The 14,364-nt window shown below is 42.9% G+C and overlaps 1 protein-coding gene across 8 annotated transcripts in view; it reads left to right on the top strand.

The window, feature by feature from the left end:
* Positions 1-14,364, top strand: part of SPATA7 (spermatogenesis associated 7) — a 69,692-nt gene that overhangs the window by 45,649 nt on the left and 9,679 nt on the right. For all 8 annotated transcript variants that reach the window (XM_045017202.1, XM_045017203.1, XM_045017200.1 and 5 more), the window contains 3 exons: positions 4,171-4,652; positions 7,076-7,142; positions 13,714-13,781. In XM_045017202.1, the coding sequence (XP_044873137.1) occupies positions 4,171-4,652; positions 7,076-7,142; positions 13,714-13,781 (617 nt within the window). The remainder of the gene's footprint in view (positions 1-4,170; positions 4,653-7,075; positions 7,143-13,713; positions 13,782-14,364) is intronic.

Genomic DNA, 14,364 nt, shown 5'->3' with positions numbered 1-14,364 from the left:
TAGTAAACCTTATTATACTGCTTGCTAACACAGGCATTTGTTTGGCATTGTTATTGCAAGTTACCAGTTCAGCACTTAATTGTGCTGTAGTAGTAAAATTAAGTTGGTTCATGTGAAACACTACAAAGAAGGGTACGTTGCATCCCTACTAGCTGTAAATATATGAGCTGTTTGCTCTAGTTATTAGCATGTAAACATATCTCAAATAGTTGTTCTCACTAGAAAAGTAACATTTGTATTAAATTTAGAGAAAAGTGCAATGAAAGCAAAGGGAAATATCCTGTTATATGTGAGCAATGTGTACTGTGATTTATTTTTGATGGTATTTCGAGAGAGAGGTTCTCTTTGTTTGTTTTAAAGCTATTACAAGAACTGTTTAAAATACCATAAAGGCACGTTTGTTTTTTAGTTTAAAACACCATGGAGTTCTGAGAGTGAAAAAATGGGCTATTGGTGACACGGGGATTAATAACACCGTTATTAGGAGGTAATGTAACATCATTTATACAGCAAAAAGGCACATTTTCTGGATCTTAAAAAACAAACAAACATTGCTTAGGTGCACAGAAGAGAGCAGAAAATGTACTATCTGGAAGTTTTAGAAATAGTTAGGCCTTTGGGAGCTGCGGAGCTTGGGAAGGAGGCCGTGTGCAGAGCTGCCTGGCCTCACCTCCGCCTAGGAGCTGATGGAGGAATGTGTTGCTGCTTCTGGGGAGCCGCGCAGAGCCAGGTAAGGAGCCTGCCAGCCCCACCACCCCCACCCCTCAGCACCAGCGGGAGTCCTGGGCTGCTCCCCGCAGAGCACCCAGGGTGTTCCCCAGACCAGCATACACCCCCCAAGCACCCACAGCACCCCTGGGATGCCCCCCCAAGATTTAGTCAGGGATGTATATTACAAGTCATGGACAGATCATGGGCCGTGAATTTTTGTTTATTGCCTGTGACCTGTCTATGACTTTTACTAATAATGCCCGTGACTAAAATGTGGCCTTAATCATGTGGCATTTGTGAGTAGGACATTGCTTAGAATCAAGGCTTTGTCAAGTGATAATCTGTAATCATTTGTATGAAAGCCTGCTGATGGACTGAATTGCATATTATTTTTTAATTAATCTGTATAAAGAGCTAGATGTTTAAGATAATTTTAAACGCATACACATTCCTGAATGTATTTTATTCATGAATTTAACTGCCTTGGCTCCCTTCTTTTATCGCTTCTAAAGTACTGTACATGCTGCCTAATCTTTAGTCATATACCAGTGTCTTCTGATCTACCTATTCCTAATTAATATGTTGGATATATATCATATGAAAGGTTTCTACTTCTGCCTGTCTGAAGCCAAACTTCAGATTCACAAGAAATCTGGTAACTAATTAGCCTAATGAATTAAATTCTGCCCTTCAGAAACCCCTTTCTATATTTACATTCATTTACATTTTACAACATTTGATTATATGAATGCTAGGAAGGCAGGCCCATTGAGTGTAACGAGCAATGAATCCCTCATTTTAAGAAGCCTCTTTATTCAGTTTAAAGTGAACTGAACTGGCAGGTTTTGGAAGTTGCTCTTTTAGATTGAGTGCTGCACTATATTGTTTATACAGTATGATAATGAGATGTGCTAGAGTAACACCGTATCCTTGTGGCTTTTCGCGTGGGCCTACATGCAAATTAGATGTTTCTCTCTCGAGGCTATCCTAGTGAGCAGTTTAAAATACATATAGTATGTGCGGTGCCCTCCTCCCTCACATAGTTTATACTTTTTGTACTGATTGTACAGATGAAAAATATATATTTAAGTTTTTGGCAAATGGTGGTTGTCTGTAAGCTTCTGAGTCAGTTTCCTAGCTGTAGCTTGGCCTTGGAGTTAATAAAGTGTTAGAAATAACTCTTGCCAGTTAGCAGAGTCACTAGAAGTTTTGCTATCCTTCAAATCCAACTGTGACACTACACATTTCCAGGGATGTGTTAAAGGCTTGTGCAATAACTGTCTTGTTAGGATTCTTCCTGAACATTTGGACCCACATCAAAATGGGCTTGACTAGTGCTGATACATTACACAGCCATTCTAATGTGCCTTTCCTCATTTAGTGCCTCTGAATCCTTTCCACACTGTCAGATGTTGCTTAGAGTTGAGGAAGGCCAATGGACAGCAGGACAGGACTATGACTGGTTCTTCCAGAGCCTACAGCAGCGTCTGTCAGAAAATGGCTCCTCTTACCCAGGCAACCACCTAAGGCAGCCCAGGAGAGGGGATAAAATGGAGAAGCTGAGAACCAACAACCAATTATGGCTCCTTAATTCTGTGCCCCAGCCCAAGTTAGAGCAGCTCCCAAATGGCTCTAAGTTGCACCACCTGGTAATGGTCACCTTCGGGATAATACACCATCTGAGGATAGCAGGAATGCAACATGCTCCCACCAGCAAGGAACAGTGGGGAGGGAGGTATAGAAGCAGGCTATGCCAGCAACACACCTTCTAGAGGATACCCCCTGGTGTGGGAATACCACCATGCAGGGGAATTGTCAGTGGTTTCTACTCATCTTTCTCTATCTGTGCAGCACAGAGGGAGATGAATAGGTCAGAGAACCTGCACCAAAGCATTGATTGTGGTCCTCTGACCTTTTTGAAATATGGTTTGCCCTCAGGCTGAAAAGGTTGGACATCTCTAGTCCAGTCTCTAGTATAGAGGTGGGCAAACTACGGCCCGCAGGATCATCCTGCCCGGCCCCTGAGCTCCTGGCTGGGGAGGCTAGCCCCCAGCCCCTCCCCTACTGTCCCCTCTCCCCTGCAGCCTCAACTCGCCGCGTCATTAGCACTCTGGCCCACCGCTCCTGACGGGCAGTGCGGCGGTGTGGCTGGCTCCAACCGGGCAGCGGGGCTGTGAGCTCCTGCTGCTCTGAGCAGCATGATAAGAGGGTGGGGGGGTGGATAAAGGGCAGGGAGTCCCGGGGGGGCAGTCGGGACAGGGAGCAGGGGGCAGCTGGATGGGGAAGAGGTTTGGGGGGGCAGTCAGGGGACAGGGAACAGGGGGCATTAGATAGGGGGTGGAGTCTCCAGGGGTGGTTGGGCTGGGGGTCCTGGGAGAGGGTGGTCAGGGGACAAGGAGCAGGGGGGGTTGGATGGGTCAGAGGTTCTGAGGGGGGCAGTTAGGGGGCAGGAAGTGGGTAGGGGCAGATAGGGGGCGGGGGTCAAGCTGTTTGGGGAGGCACAGCCTTCCCTACCCGGCCCTCCATACAGTTTCACAAGGCCGATGTGGCCCTCAGGCCAAAAAGTTTGCCCACCCCTGCTCTAGTCTATACAAAGGCTATATGTAATATGGCACCTCAGCGTTTGTAGGGATGTTCTGATTGTAAGACATCACATTTCATTTTTAGTATCCAACCTACAACCTTTGAGCTTTAAAATCTTTCATTGTTTGGAGGTGACTAAAAATACCACCATTGGTGCTTTTTGCTAATACATTTGACTTTATTGAAATGCAAAATCTTTATAGAAACATCTCCAACTTGGTTAAAACCATAGCCTGAGCTGCAGAGACAGATGTTATTTCTTACTGGCAGCCCTGCAAACTTCATCCTGGGATCTGAGAGTTACGCAAGGGGTTTTCTTTCTTACACATCATCCTTGGCAGTGAAGGTGTTCTTCAAATAAATCCAGGCCTTCAGTTACACCTGTACAACCTCAATGGCTTTTTGCACTGGTGTAAATGATTGAAATTTTGTACACAATTCTGTTGGTTGTGCATAAGAAAGAGTAGAATCCAGCTCACTATTCCCTACCTGTCTGTGATGGTTCTGCAGTGCTAATAGTAGTAAAGATTACTATGCTTTTGTCTCTAAAGCCCACAGGGAGCCCGTCTATTGAATAAGGATGTGCAGTTTTTATCTTGACACTTTTCAGAGTAAAAATGTACAGACATTTTACTGTATTAATAATAAGTGTAATTTGTTAAATTTTGTTCAGTTTCATAATTTATAATTATTTCATATTTAATGATTTCCTTTATTTTGGGTCAAACCAATTGTTCACACTGATTTTCTGAGATAAATAGTTGCTTTTTGACACTCTTTATGTGCCTCATACTTCAGATGTGCTCCATGTAATCTCTTGAAAAGAAACCAGTTAAGCAATCATTTCACAGAACATTATCATTTGTGTTTTTCTAGAGTTCATTTGAAGCAGAAGACAATGACCAGCTATCTCCTCATGCACAAAATGCACAGAAGCATTTGTCTAGATCATTATTGTCTTCAGGCAGGCAAGGCTTGGATCTTCCCAACCCTGCAAAATGTGTTAGAAAAGATACTCGGAAAACATCTAATGCCTCGATCTCTAATTCAAGTGTCAGTTTTTCAAGTCCACAAAGAAAATACTCTGGAGTTTCATACAGTTCTTCTGCTGAAAGTGTTATGAACATCAGTCCTTCTCACAAGCATCAGGATATTGAATCCAAAGTGTACAGCGGGGATCTCCTAGATAGGCACTCTGACCACTTTACTGACAGCCATCAACCGTTCACTCCACGCACCTTAAAATCAGATGCTAAATCCTTCCTGTCACAGTATAGGTATTACACACCTGCTAAAAGAAAAAGGAAGGACCCCCCCAAGCAGCAGGTGGAAGCAGAAACACAAACGGACTTGAGCAGGTACAGAGACTAAAATTTTAAAATAGTGTTATTTAAGTGTTAATTATTTCAGGATCTTCATAAAGCTACATACTGCATTGAAGTCTTCTCCCATCTATACAGGTGCAAATCCAGCGTAATTTAATTGAAATCACTACAATTCTTCCAGACTTATCACTAATGTAAATGATAACAGAATTTGGTCTCTTGTGTTAAAAATCCTCCAAAGACCTGCTCCAGTCTGTATCATAGACTGTGGACATGATTCTCTACTCCCTTTCACCTCGTGTCACTGTTTACACCTAAGCATTCTGGATTTCAAATGCTACCAGATCCAAATGGCAGTATTCTACATGCACTTTGCACTGGTGTCAATGGCAACACAAGGTACAAGAAAGTGGAGACTCATTCCTCATGTATCTGTTCTCCTCCCTGCTCTCTCTGTCTTTTACACTGGCTTTCTTTCTGTCTTTTCTCACAGTTTTACACATGAACCTTCCCTTCTGCAGCTCCTGCAGTCTATATAGAGAGTATTCCGGTGTCTCCCTAATTGACTCTCCATCCCTTTTTGAAATCTCACTCAGAATGCCCTTTTCCCCTTGAATACATCTCTTAATGCTGCTTTTTTTCCCTTTCTAAGATATGTGATTCTATTTTTAGTTAAAACATTTTAAGATACAGTTTGTGTGAACATTTTATACAAGATAAAATTGCCTTCTCTTGCACTGTGCTGCTGCTTGGAGCAGTGGACATGTTAATGCAGAAGAAGGCAATTTTATTTTGTATAAAATGTTCTCATAGGCAGAATTTTTGTTGTCAAATTTTTCCATCTAAAGTAAGTTTCTTATAGTCGGGACCTTAGTCGCCTCAGTGCCTGTATCCCTAATGCTCCTCTCTTGTATGAGCTGTCTATCCTGCCTAGGGTTTTTACCATGTCCATCAGCATAGTCTCTGAGCACCTTTAAATGAGAGAGCTACTGTGCATGTGCATGTTTTGAGGAAACAGTGGATAGATAATCACTGTGGGGCCAATATGCAAGATGCTAAATGGCCTCCACTCCCACTGAAGTCAATGGGAGCTCAGGGGGCTCAGCACCCCATAGCATCAGGACTGAAATCCATACTATTGGATTTCAAGTGGCAAGTGCAGCACCCCTGAAAGCACTTGTCTAAATCAGGAGAATTGTTTTCCAAAATCTTGGGAATATTGAGGTAGGAAGAGCTCAACCTCTGTCAACTTCCTTGGTCATTCAAATAGGGTTCCAGATCTGAAACCAGGGCTTACCTGGTGGATGTAATGAAATGATTGAACAAAACATTTGCAAGAAACTCTGTGAGCTTCTCCTTCCTCCCTTACCTCTGTTAACTTCATCACTTCCTTTTGATATAGATTGTGACTAAAGTAATATGGTATAATGGCAAATATACTTCACCACAGATAAAATGCCTTTAGACATTAAAATTCATGAAAGGTAGTCCCTTTTTATAGACAGATAGATAGATCACTTAGATGAGATTTCCATTGATACCTAGAGGAAAATAGGCATTTTAATGTATATTTAAAATAAATACCTGTGCCCCTTTTCCATCTGCAGCAAAAAGGCATATAGAAGAAACATTAAGTTCGACTGTTTTAAATAGTTCTATTAAGACATTTGTCATCAAATATCTTTTTTCTAATACATGAACCACTGCTGATTGAGTCTGATCATTTAAACAAAGATCAAGATTCCCAATATCATTTGATTTATGCTTCTTACCACAAGTCTTTCATAAACCTTTTTGAGAATGTCAGTTACTTTCTATTTTTAATTCTTTTTCCCTTAGCAATTGAAGTTTATGTGACATATTTAAGTTAATTTCGTGTTCATGAAGGATGGTATATTTGCCAAACTGGACACTCAAGCCCTCACTTTATTAAAAACACAGGCAGTAGCAATACAGGCATCTCCTGTACTCTACCCTATACTTGGAAGTGATTGGTCTTTGCTTATTTTATTCCATATATTTTGGAATTCAGAAGACTGCAGTGGTGGTAATTTACCATGTTTCATATTTGTAGGTTACATAATGGCCCCATTGCAATTTATATTAATTTTTTGCGCAGTCTCCACTCCCAGTCTCAGACAATTATTCTGAATACTTTGCTATGCAGTCAGCAGATCAATTTGTATGATCTGGATATGGCTTTATTATCTTAAATATTGCCATCCTTGAAAATTGACTCTTAGTTTCATTATGAGAGTTGAAGCTATAGCAAAGATTTTCAAAGATATCTAAAGGATCTGAATGCCCAATAACCTTTAACATTTATGGGAATCAAGTGTCTAGATTCTGTAGGTGGCTTTGAAAATCTCTGCCAATGTATATAGAAAACAGCTGTTTCGACTACAAGGTATGTATACTCTAAGAGATCTGTCTAATATTCTTTTTAAACTTTGTAGTTTTCAATCTGAGGCCAGAGAACCTGAGAGAAAAGATACTACCATACTGCAGAAGATCATAACACAGGTAATACAAACAATATTTCTGTCAGTCACTGAGGTGTTTTGACTACATGTCCACCATGCAGAGAACCCATATTTTATCTTTGCCACTTCAGTGTAAAGCTGAATTAAAATTTCATATTCTGGATGGGTGACAGATTAATTTGGTATGTGTCAAGATACCTGTTCCAAAGGAATGAGCTGGAATGATAGGAAAGAATATGGAAAAATTGAAATGGATTCTGAAAAACTAGTTTTTTAAAAAATCTATGTGTAGTATGTGACATTTACAAGTAAGCACACATGTAAATATACACTTATGAAATTGAGATACGGATAAGACTGCAGACACCTGGCCCAGTATTATTAAACATGATGAAGTTGGTGCAGTATTGTAGGTAGGCAGATAGATAGCTCAGAGGTCCACAACATGATGTATTGAATTTTTGTACTTACGGAATATAGTCCTGGAACTTTTGGAGAGGGATTTGAAAACCAGAGCCAGATCTTTAGTGACTTTTATTTTAAATACTATAGCTCAAAAATGGCACTGTTTCTAAGCTGGAATGTAGCAGCCCATTAGACAATAGTGTGGACTTTGGGCTTTTAGGGAATCTTTGGGGGAAAAGAATAAATAATCAATTATTTTCTTGAAAAAAATGACTTAAGAATCATGTACAGGAGAATTTGTTTGGAGATGGATTCTGTAAGGATTTTTAGCACTTGCGCTTGAATGTATGTTTGAGAGCTGGACAGACACACGAACCGGAATATTAAGAAGGAGCCTTTATATGCTGTTAGGTTAGGGAAGTAAATAGAACTTGTGAGAAACCATTCAGTTCCTGAATATGTAGTAAAGAAGCTTCTGGTACTCTGAAAATAAAAATAATTCCTGCTGTAGTCCCAATGGACTCTGGAGAGCCATCTCTTTAGTATGATACCAGTTGTTTGAATCAGATATACCTGTACCCCTTCTTCTTCGAGTGTTTGCTCATGTCGATTCCATTCTAGGTGTGTGCACGCTTACGTGCACGTTCATCTGAGATTTTTGCCTTTAGCCTCTCACACTAGCCCACCAGATGATTTTAAGGAGCACCAATCTCTGCTCCGAAGGGTGGCCACAAACTTAGGCCTAGAGGTGGAGGAGATGGCGCAATCGGACACCTTGTTTAATGTGCTCTCCACATCAACCCCTGCACATGTCACGCTTCTGGTGCACGATGGGGTCCTGAAGATTTCCAAAGCCCTCTGGCAAACACTTCTCATGAGCAACTCCTCGCTCAGGAGGTTGACAACCACCTGCAGTTGGGGGCAATGGAAGAGGTCCCTCAGGAAATGTGGGGGAAAGTGTTTTACTTCTGCTGTTTTTTAATCCTGAAAGCAAAAGGGGGCCTAAGATGCATTCTGGACCTGCGGCGACTCAACAAATATCTCAAAAAGTTGAAGTTGTGCATGGTCTCCCTGGCCTCCATCATTCCCTCCCTGAATCTGGGAGACTGGTACGCCACTCTCAACTTGAAAGATATTTATTTTCATATTTCCATCTTCCAATGACACAGACGGTTCCTCTGTTTTATGATGGGTCAGATTCACTTCCAATTTATGGTGCTGCTCTTTGGCCCCTTGTCAGCCATGCGGTATGGCTGACAAATGCATGGCCCCAGTAGCTGCTTACCTGAGACATCAAGGGGTCCAGATCTATCCTGATCTCGATGATTGGCTCATCAAGGGCAGATTGCAGGATCAAGTGCAGAGGAGTCTCGATCTGGTGCGTTCTACCTGTCACGACCTGGGCCTATTAGTAAATGAAAATAAATTGATCCTCGTACCAGTGCAACAGATAGAGTTCATAGGGGCAGTCCTTGACTCCATGCGGGCCAAGGTATTCCTTCTGGAGGCCTGTTTCTAAGCTATGTCAGACTTGAACTCCCATATAAGGGTCCACCCGCTCATCACCGCCCACACCTGCCTGAGGTTGTTATGCCACATGGAAGCTTGTACTTACGTGGTCCATCATGCCTGGCTCCATCTCCTGCACTGCAAGCATGGCTGGCGTCTGTTACACCCCCAAAGGGCATGATCTAGACCTGGTAGTCAGGGTGCCAGACCACATCCGATTGTCACTGGAATAGTGGTTGGACCCCAAATCGGTGTTGGAGGGGGTTCCCTTCGTGCCCCTGTCCCAGTCGCTGACCCTGGTTTCCGATGCCTTGGACCTGGGCTGGGAAGCCCACTTGGGCGAGCTCAGCACGCAAGGCCGCTGGTTGTGGGATGATTGCTCTCTCCACATAAATGTCAGGGAGCTCAGAGTGGTTCATTTGGCCTGCCAGATTTTCTGGTCCCACTTGAAGGGCAGAGTGGTACAAGTCCTGACAGACAACACCACCGCAAAATTTTATATCAACAAACGTCGTGGAGCCAGGTTGACAGCCCTTTGCTAGGAAGCCCTCCGGCTCTGGGACTTCTGTGTGCAGAATGCCATTCATTTCGTGGCCATGCACCTCCTGTGGACCTGGAATGTATTAGCAGATCGCCTCAGCAGAACCTTCGTGTTTCACCATGAGTGGTCACTCCATCCGGAGGTGGTCAGCATGATCTTCCAAAGGAGGGAAACTGCCCAAGTGGACTTGTTGGCTTCTCAGAACAGGAAATGCCATGTGTTCTGCTTGATTTGAGGGATCGACAGAGGGTCCTTGTCACACGCCTTTTTACTCTCATAGTTGGGGGCCCTGATGTACTCCTTCCCACCAGTGCCATTAATCCACAGAGTCCTCATGATGATCAAACAGGACAGGGAGAAGGTAATGCTAATAACCCCAGCTTGGCATCACCAGCACTGGTTCAGCATGCTGCTGGACCTCTCGGTGGTGGCCCCACTGCAGCTGCCTCTCTGGCCGGATCTGCTGTCCCAGAACCATGGCAATCTTCTGCACCTGAACCTGGCAGCGCTGCAACTGACTGCTTGGCTGCTGTGTGGTTAAATGTGGAAGAGCGGGAGTGCTCAGGCCATGTCCAGCAGGTACTGTTGGGCAGCAGGAAGCCCTCTACCAGAGCAACCTACCTGGCCAAATTGAAACAGTTCACATGCTGGGCCTTGGACCGGAATATTAGGCCTGAGCAGGCCTCGATGCAGTCAATCCTGGACTATCTCCTACATCTTAAGCTCCAGGGCTTGTCCCTTTCATCAGTTAAGGTCCACTTGGCTGCTATATCAGCCTTTCACCCTCCAGTCCAGAGGAGCTCAGTCTTCACTCATGACATGATGGTCTGAGGTGACTCTACTCCCGTGTCTGAGACCCAGTCCCTCTTTGGGACCTGAATCTAGTGCTGGCACAGCTCATGGGGGGCCCATGTGAGCCACTGGCTTCCTGTTCCCTTTTTCTGCTCCCCTGGAAGGTGTCATTCCTGGGGGGCAATAACTTCTGCTCATAAGGTCTCTGAGATTAGGGCACTAACCTCAGAGCCGCCCTATGTGTTTTTCAAGGACAAAGTCCAGCTGCAGCTACACCCAGCTTTCCTATCCAAGGTTGTTTCAGTTTCAGTTTTATGTGAGCCAGGACATATTCCTGCCAGTCTTCTTCCCAAAGCCTCATAGGTATGAGGAGATGCATAGATTGCACTCTCTGGATATCAGAAGAGTGCTAGCCTTTTACATCAAAAGGACCAAGCAAGTAAGTCAATGCAGCTGTTCATTGCAGTGGCGGACAAGATGAAACGTCATCTGGTGTCAACCCAGAGGATCTCATCATGGATCACTGCCTGCATTCAGTTTTGCTATGAACAGGTGAAAGTGCCTCCTCCAGCAATTGTAACCGCCCATTCAACTAGGACGCAAGCTTCATCGGTGGCCTTCTTGCTCCAATTGCCTATTCAAGATACCTGCAGGGCCACTACCTGGTCATCTATGCACATGTTTGTCTCTCTATGTGCTTATCCAGCAAGCCCGAGACAATGCTGGCTTTGGCAGAGCAGCGCTGCAAGCCACACAACTGTGAACTCCGATCCCACTTCCAGGGATACTGTTTGTGAGTCACCTAGAATGGAATCAACATGAGCAATCACTCAAAAAAGAAAAAACGATTACCTACCTTTTGTAACTGTGGTTCTTTGAGATGAGTTGCTCATGTCCATTCCAAATCCTGCCCCCGCCTGCCCCTCTGTCAGAGTTGCTGGCAAAAAGGAACTGAGAGGGCATAGGGCCGGCGGCGCCTGATATACTGATGCATGAGCACAGCATTCCAGAGGCTGCCACAGCCAACCCTACGGATACCACTAAGGCAAAAATCTCCGATAACCGTGCAGGTGGGCACGAACAAACCTAGAATGGAACGGACATGAGCAACACATCTCTAAGAACAACAGTTACGAAAGGTAGGTAACCGTTTTTTTATTAAAGACTTAAGTATTTATATAAGAAACTATTATCGCTACTTAACCTCCAAATGTGTATTAGGGCTTCAGAATCAATAATCATGTTTCAAATGCCCTGTAAATATGTATTTTACAGAATCTTCATTTCATAAAAAGTATAAAATATGCAATAACTGCTAGATTATCATATTGCAAATGCCTAGGAGCTGTTTTATCAGGGTATAATTTGGGAATTTCCTTGTTTCCTTGCATAGTTACCTTCAGTGTGTCATTGTGTGAGTGAGAGAGAGAGAGAGAGAGAGTGGGGGGGGCACACACACGTATGGTATCTCCATTTTGAGCTTAATTCTTGATTTGCTTCAACACCTACACACAACAGGATGATTTGAGATAGAAGTCTCAGCCTTTTGTGTATTGGTGCCATCAGTCAATTTGTCTTTACGCTACACCAGGGGTTCTCAAACTGTGGGTCTGGACCCCAGAGTGGGTCGTGACCCTGTTTAAATGGGATCGCCAGGACGCAAGGACTTCAGCCCAGAGTGGTGGGGCTCAGGCTTTGGCTTCAGCCCTGGGTGGCGGGGCTCAGTTTACAGCTGGGTTTCAGCTTTGGCCCCTTCTCCACCCGCACAGGGCAGTGGGGTTGGTTCAGGCTCAGGATTCGGACCCCCATTCTGGGATCATGTAGTAATTTTTGTTGTCAGAAGGGGGTTGCGTTGCAATGAAGTTTGAGAACCACTGCACTATGCTATTAAATATACTCTTGACAGTCATAGGAGATTTTATAATGATTGTGGTTAGCTGGTGCTTAGTTTTGTCTTTTATACCAACAGATCTCTTTGTTAGGCTCTGCTGCCCTTACTCATGTTGAATAGTATGTTACTCTACAAGTAGTGTCATAGATTTCAGTAGGACTTTAAGGAGTAGGGTACCGCTCAGCATGAGCAAGGGAGGCAGATTCTGTCTCTCAGCTCATATTTTTCAGATGTAATATATAGCTTGTGACGACAATTGCAATAGCACAGAAATGTCTTTTACCAGAGGAAAATTTTCAGTAATTTTTGAGTGCACACTATTGATTTGTGGTGATAAGTGGCATCAGCTCTGAAGATATTTTGTCTTAACATTTTCCCTTTCTGCTCATTTTTGTATTGAAGAGTATGACCTGGAACTGAGATTTTTCAAATAGCTACCAAATTTTGGACCTCATCCTATAGCCTGTACACAGACACATATTCCTTAACCAAATAATCCTGTCAACGTAAATAGAACGATTCACATGAGTAGGGACTTCTGACTAAGGGTCACAGAATTGGACCTTTAACATCTCAGATTATGAATAAAGCAAATAGTTCTGTTTATGCTTGCGGGATATTTGCTGCTTTATACCTTCCCTAAAAATGACAGAATGGCTGCATCTGAACTGGGAAGAAATTGGTTCAGAGAAAGCTTTGATAATTAGGTAGCTCCCCTCCAGTCCAGCTGAGTACTATGTATTCATATGGCAACATCTGTCACATCAGCCTTTTTCTTGCTGATGAAAGAGTGACAGTCAGTAATGGAGCATTAATGGCCTTTTCTGAGTGTTGTCGTTTAAAATGCAGGCAGTAGACAACTTTACCATCTCTATGTTTGTGTGAGTGCCTGAAGTGAGGGGGAATGGTCTGGTAGTTAGTGCAATGGAATAGGACTCAGCACGGCTAGATTTTACTCCCACTCTACCACTGACACATTTTGTGTGGTTAGATAAGTCATTTTGGCCTGATTTTCAGAGGAAGTGAGTACTCACAGCTCTCTTGGCTTCAGCTGGAGATTTAGGTGTTTAGCCTATGCCTATGTTCAGATTAGGCCATTAACCTCCAGGTGCCTTAATGTACTGTTAATATTGACCTCAGAAAGGTGTTATGAGGTTTTATTAATATTTGTAAGTACTCTTCTGAGATCCTTGAATAAAAGATGCTGTATGCTTATAATATTATAGCAAAGGATTATTAAGAACATAGTTTTAAAACTAATGTTAATAGATTAGCTGAATCACATGCAGATGATAAAATTTTAACAAAATTCTCCCCCTGGTCTTCTAAGCTGGAATTTCCTAATGACTATGTGCTTGGCAGAAACCTCCTGTCCCCCCACACTCCTGACGCCTCATGACTAACCATGTTCTGATCCTTGTTTTGCTATGTAGTGTTGCACCAATAATAAAGATGTTATCTCTGTGTTTGTAGGCTGAAGTCACGTCTGCTCCAGATGAGTCTGAGGGAAGGATGGATGCTTTTCAGTACTCCTTGCCAAGGTGCCTGATTTGCAGAAGGAAATATTTCAAACATGCTTTATTGCTTGCCTCACCACTAGTTATTAGGCTCATTGGCCATCATTACCATTTCTGTCTGTGAGCCCTGTTTTATAGCAAGGAGTTTTTGGAGATTAATGACTTTGTGCATAGATCAGGAAGCAATATTCACATTTTCCTTATGATAAAATTCCAACATTAAGCCAATAAAGTGAGATATATGTGAAATAAGTGAAGAAATCTTTATATACTTTTAATATGTAGATCACTGTGTTCTTGCATCCTGTGCTTATTTGAGCAAGAGTTTCTATTAGCCAGGAGTGAGTATGACAGAGTCAACACAACTAATAAGTCCTTAGACACACTAGAACTAAGATCAGAACTTACAAGCTATTTCTTTTGTTAGGTTGGTGGTGTTGGTGTTATTGATGCATTTCCATAGTCATGCATGAATAAGTACCTTTCAAGAGAAAAAAGATCCCCAATATCTGATCATCTAAATTACCCATGAAGCAAGGCCATATACTGAATAGGTTCTTACCTCCATGTAGCAGTAACTGATGATATTAAGAACAGGAGTACTTGT

This window comes from Mauremys mutica, chromosome 4 (genome assembly GCF_020497125.1).
Source record: "Mauremys mutica isolate MM-2020 ecotype Southern chromosome 4, ASM2049712v1, whole genome shotgun sequence".
Classification (NCBI taxonomy): domain Eukaryota; kingdom Metazoa; phylum Chordata; order Testudines; family Geoemydidae; genus Mauremys; species Mauremys mutica.
This window is presented reverse-complemented; position numbering and strand designations above follow the sequence as displayed.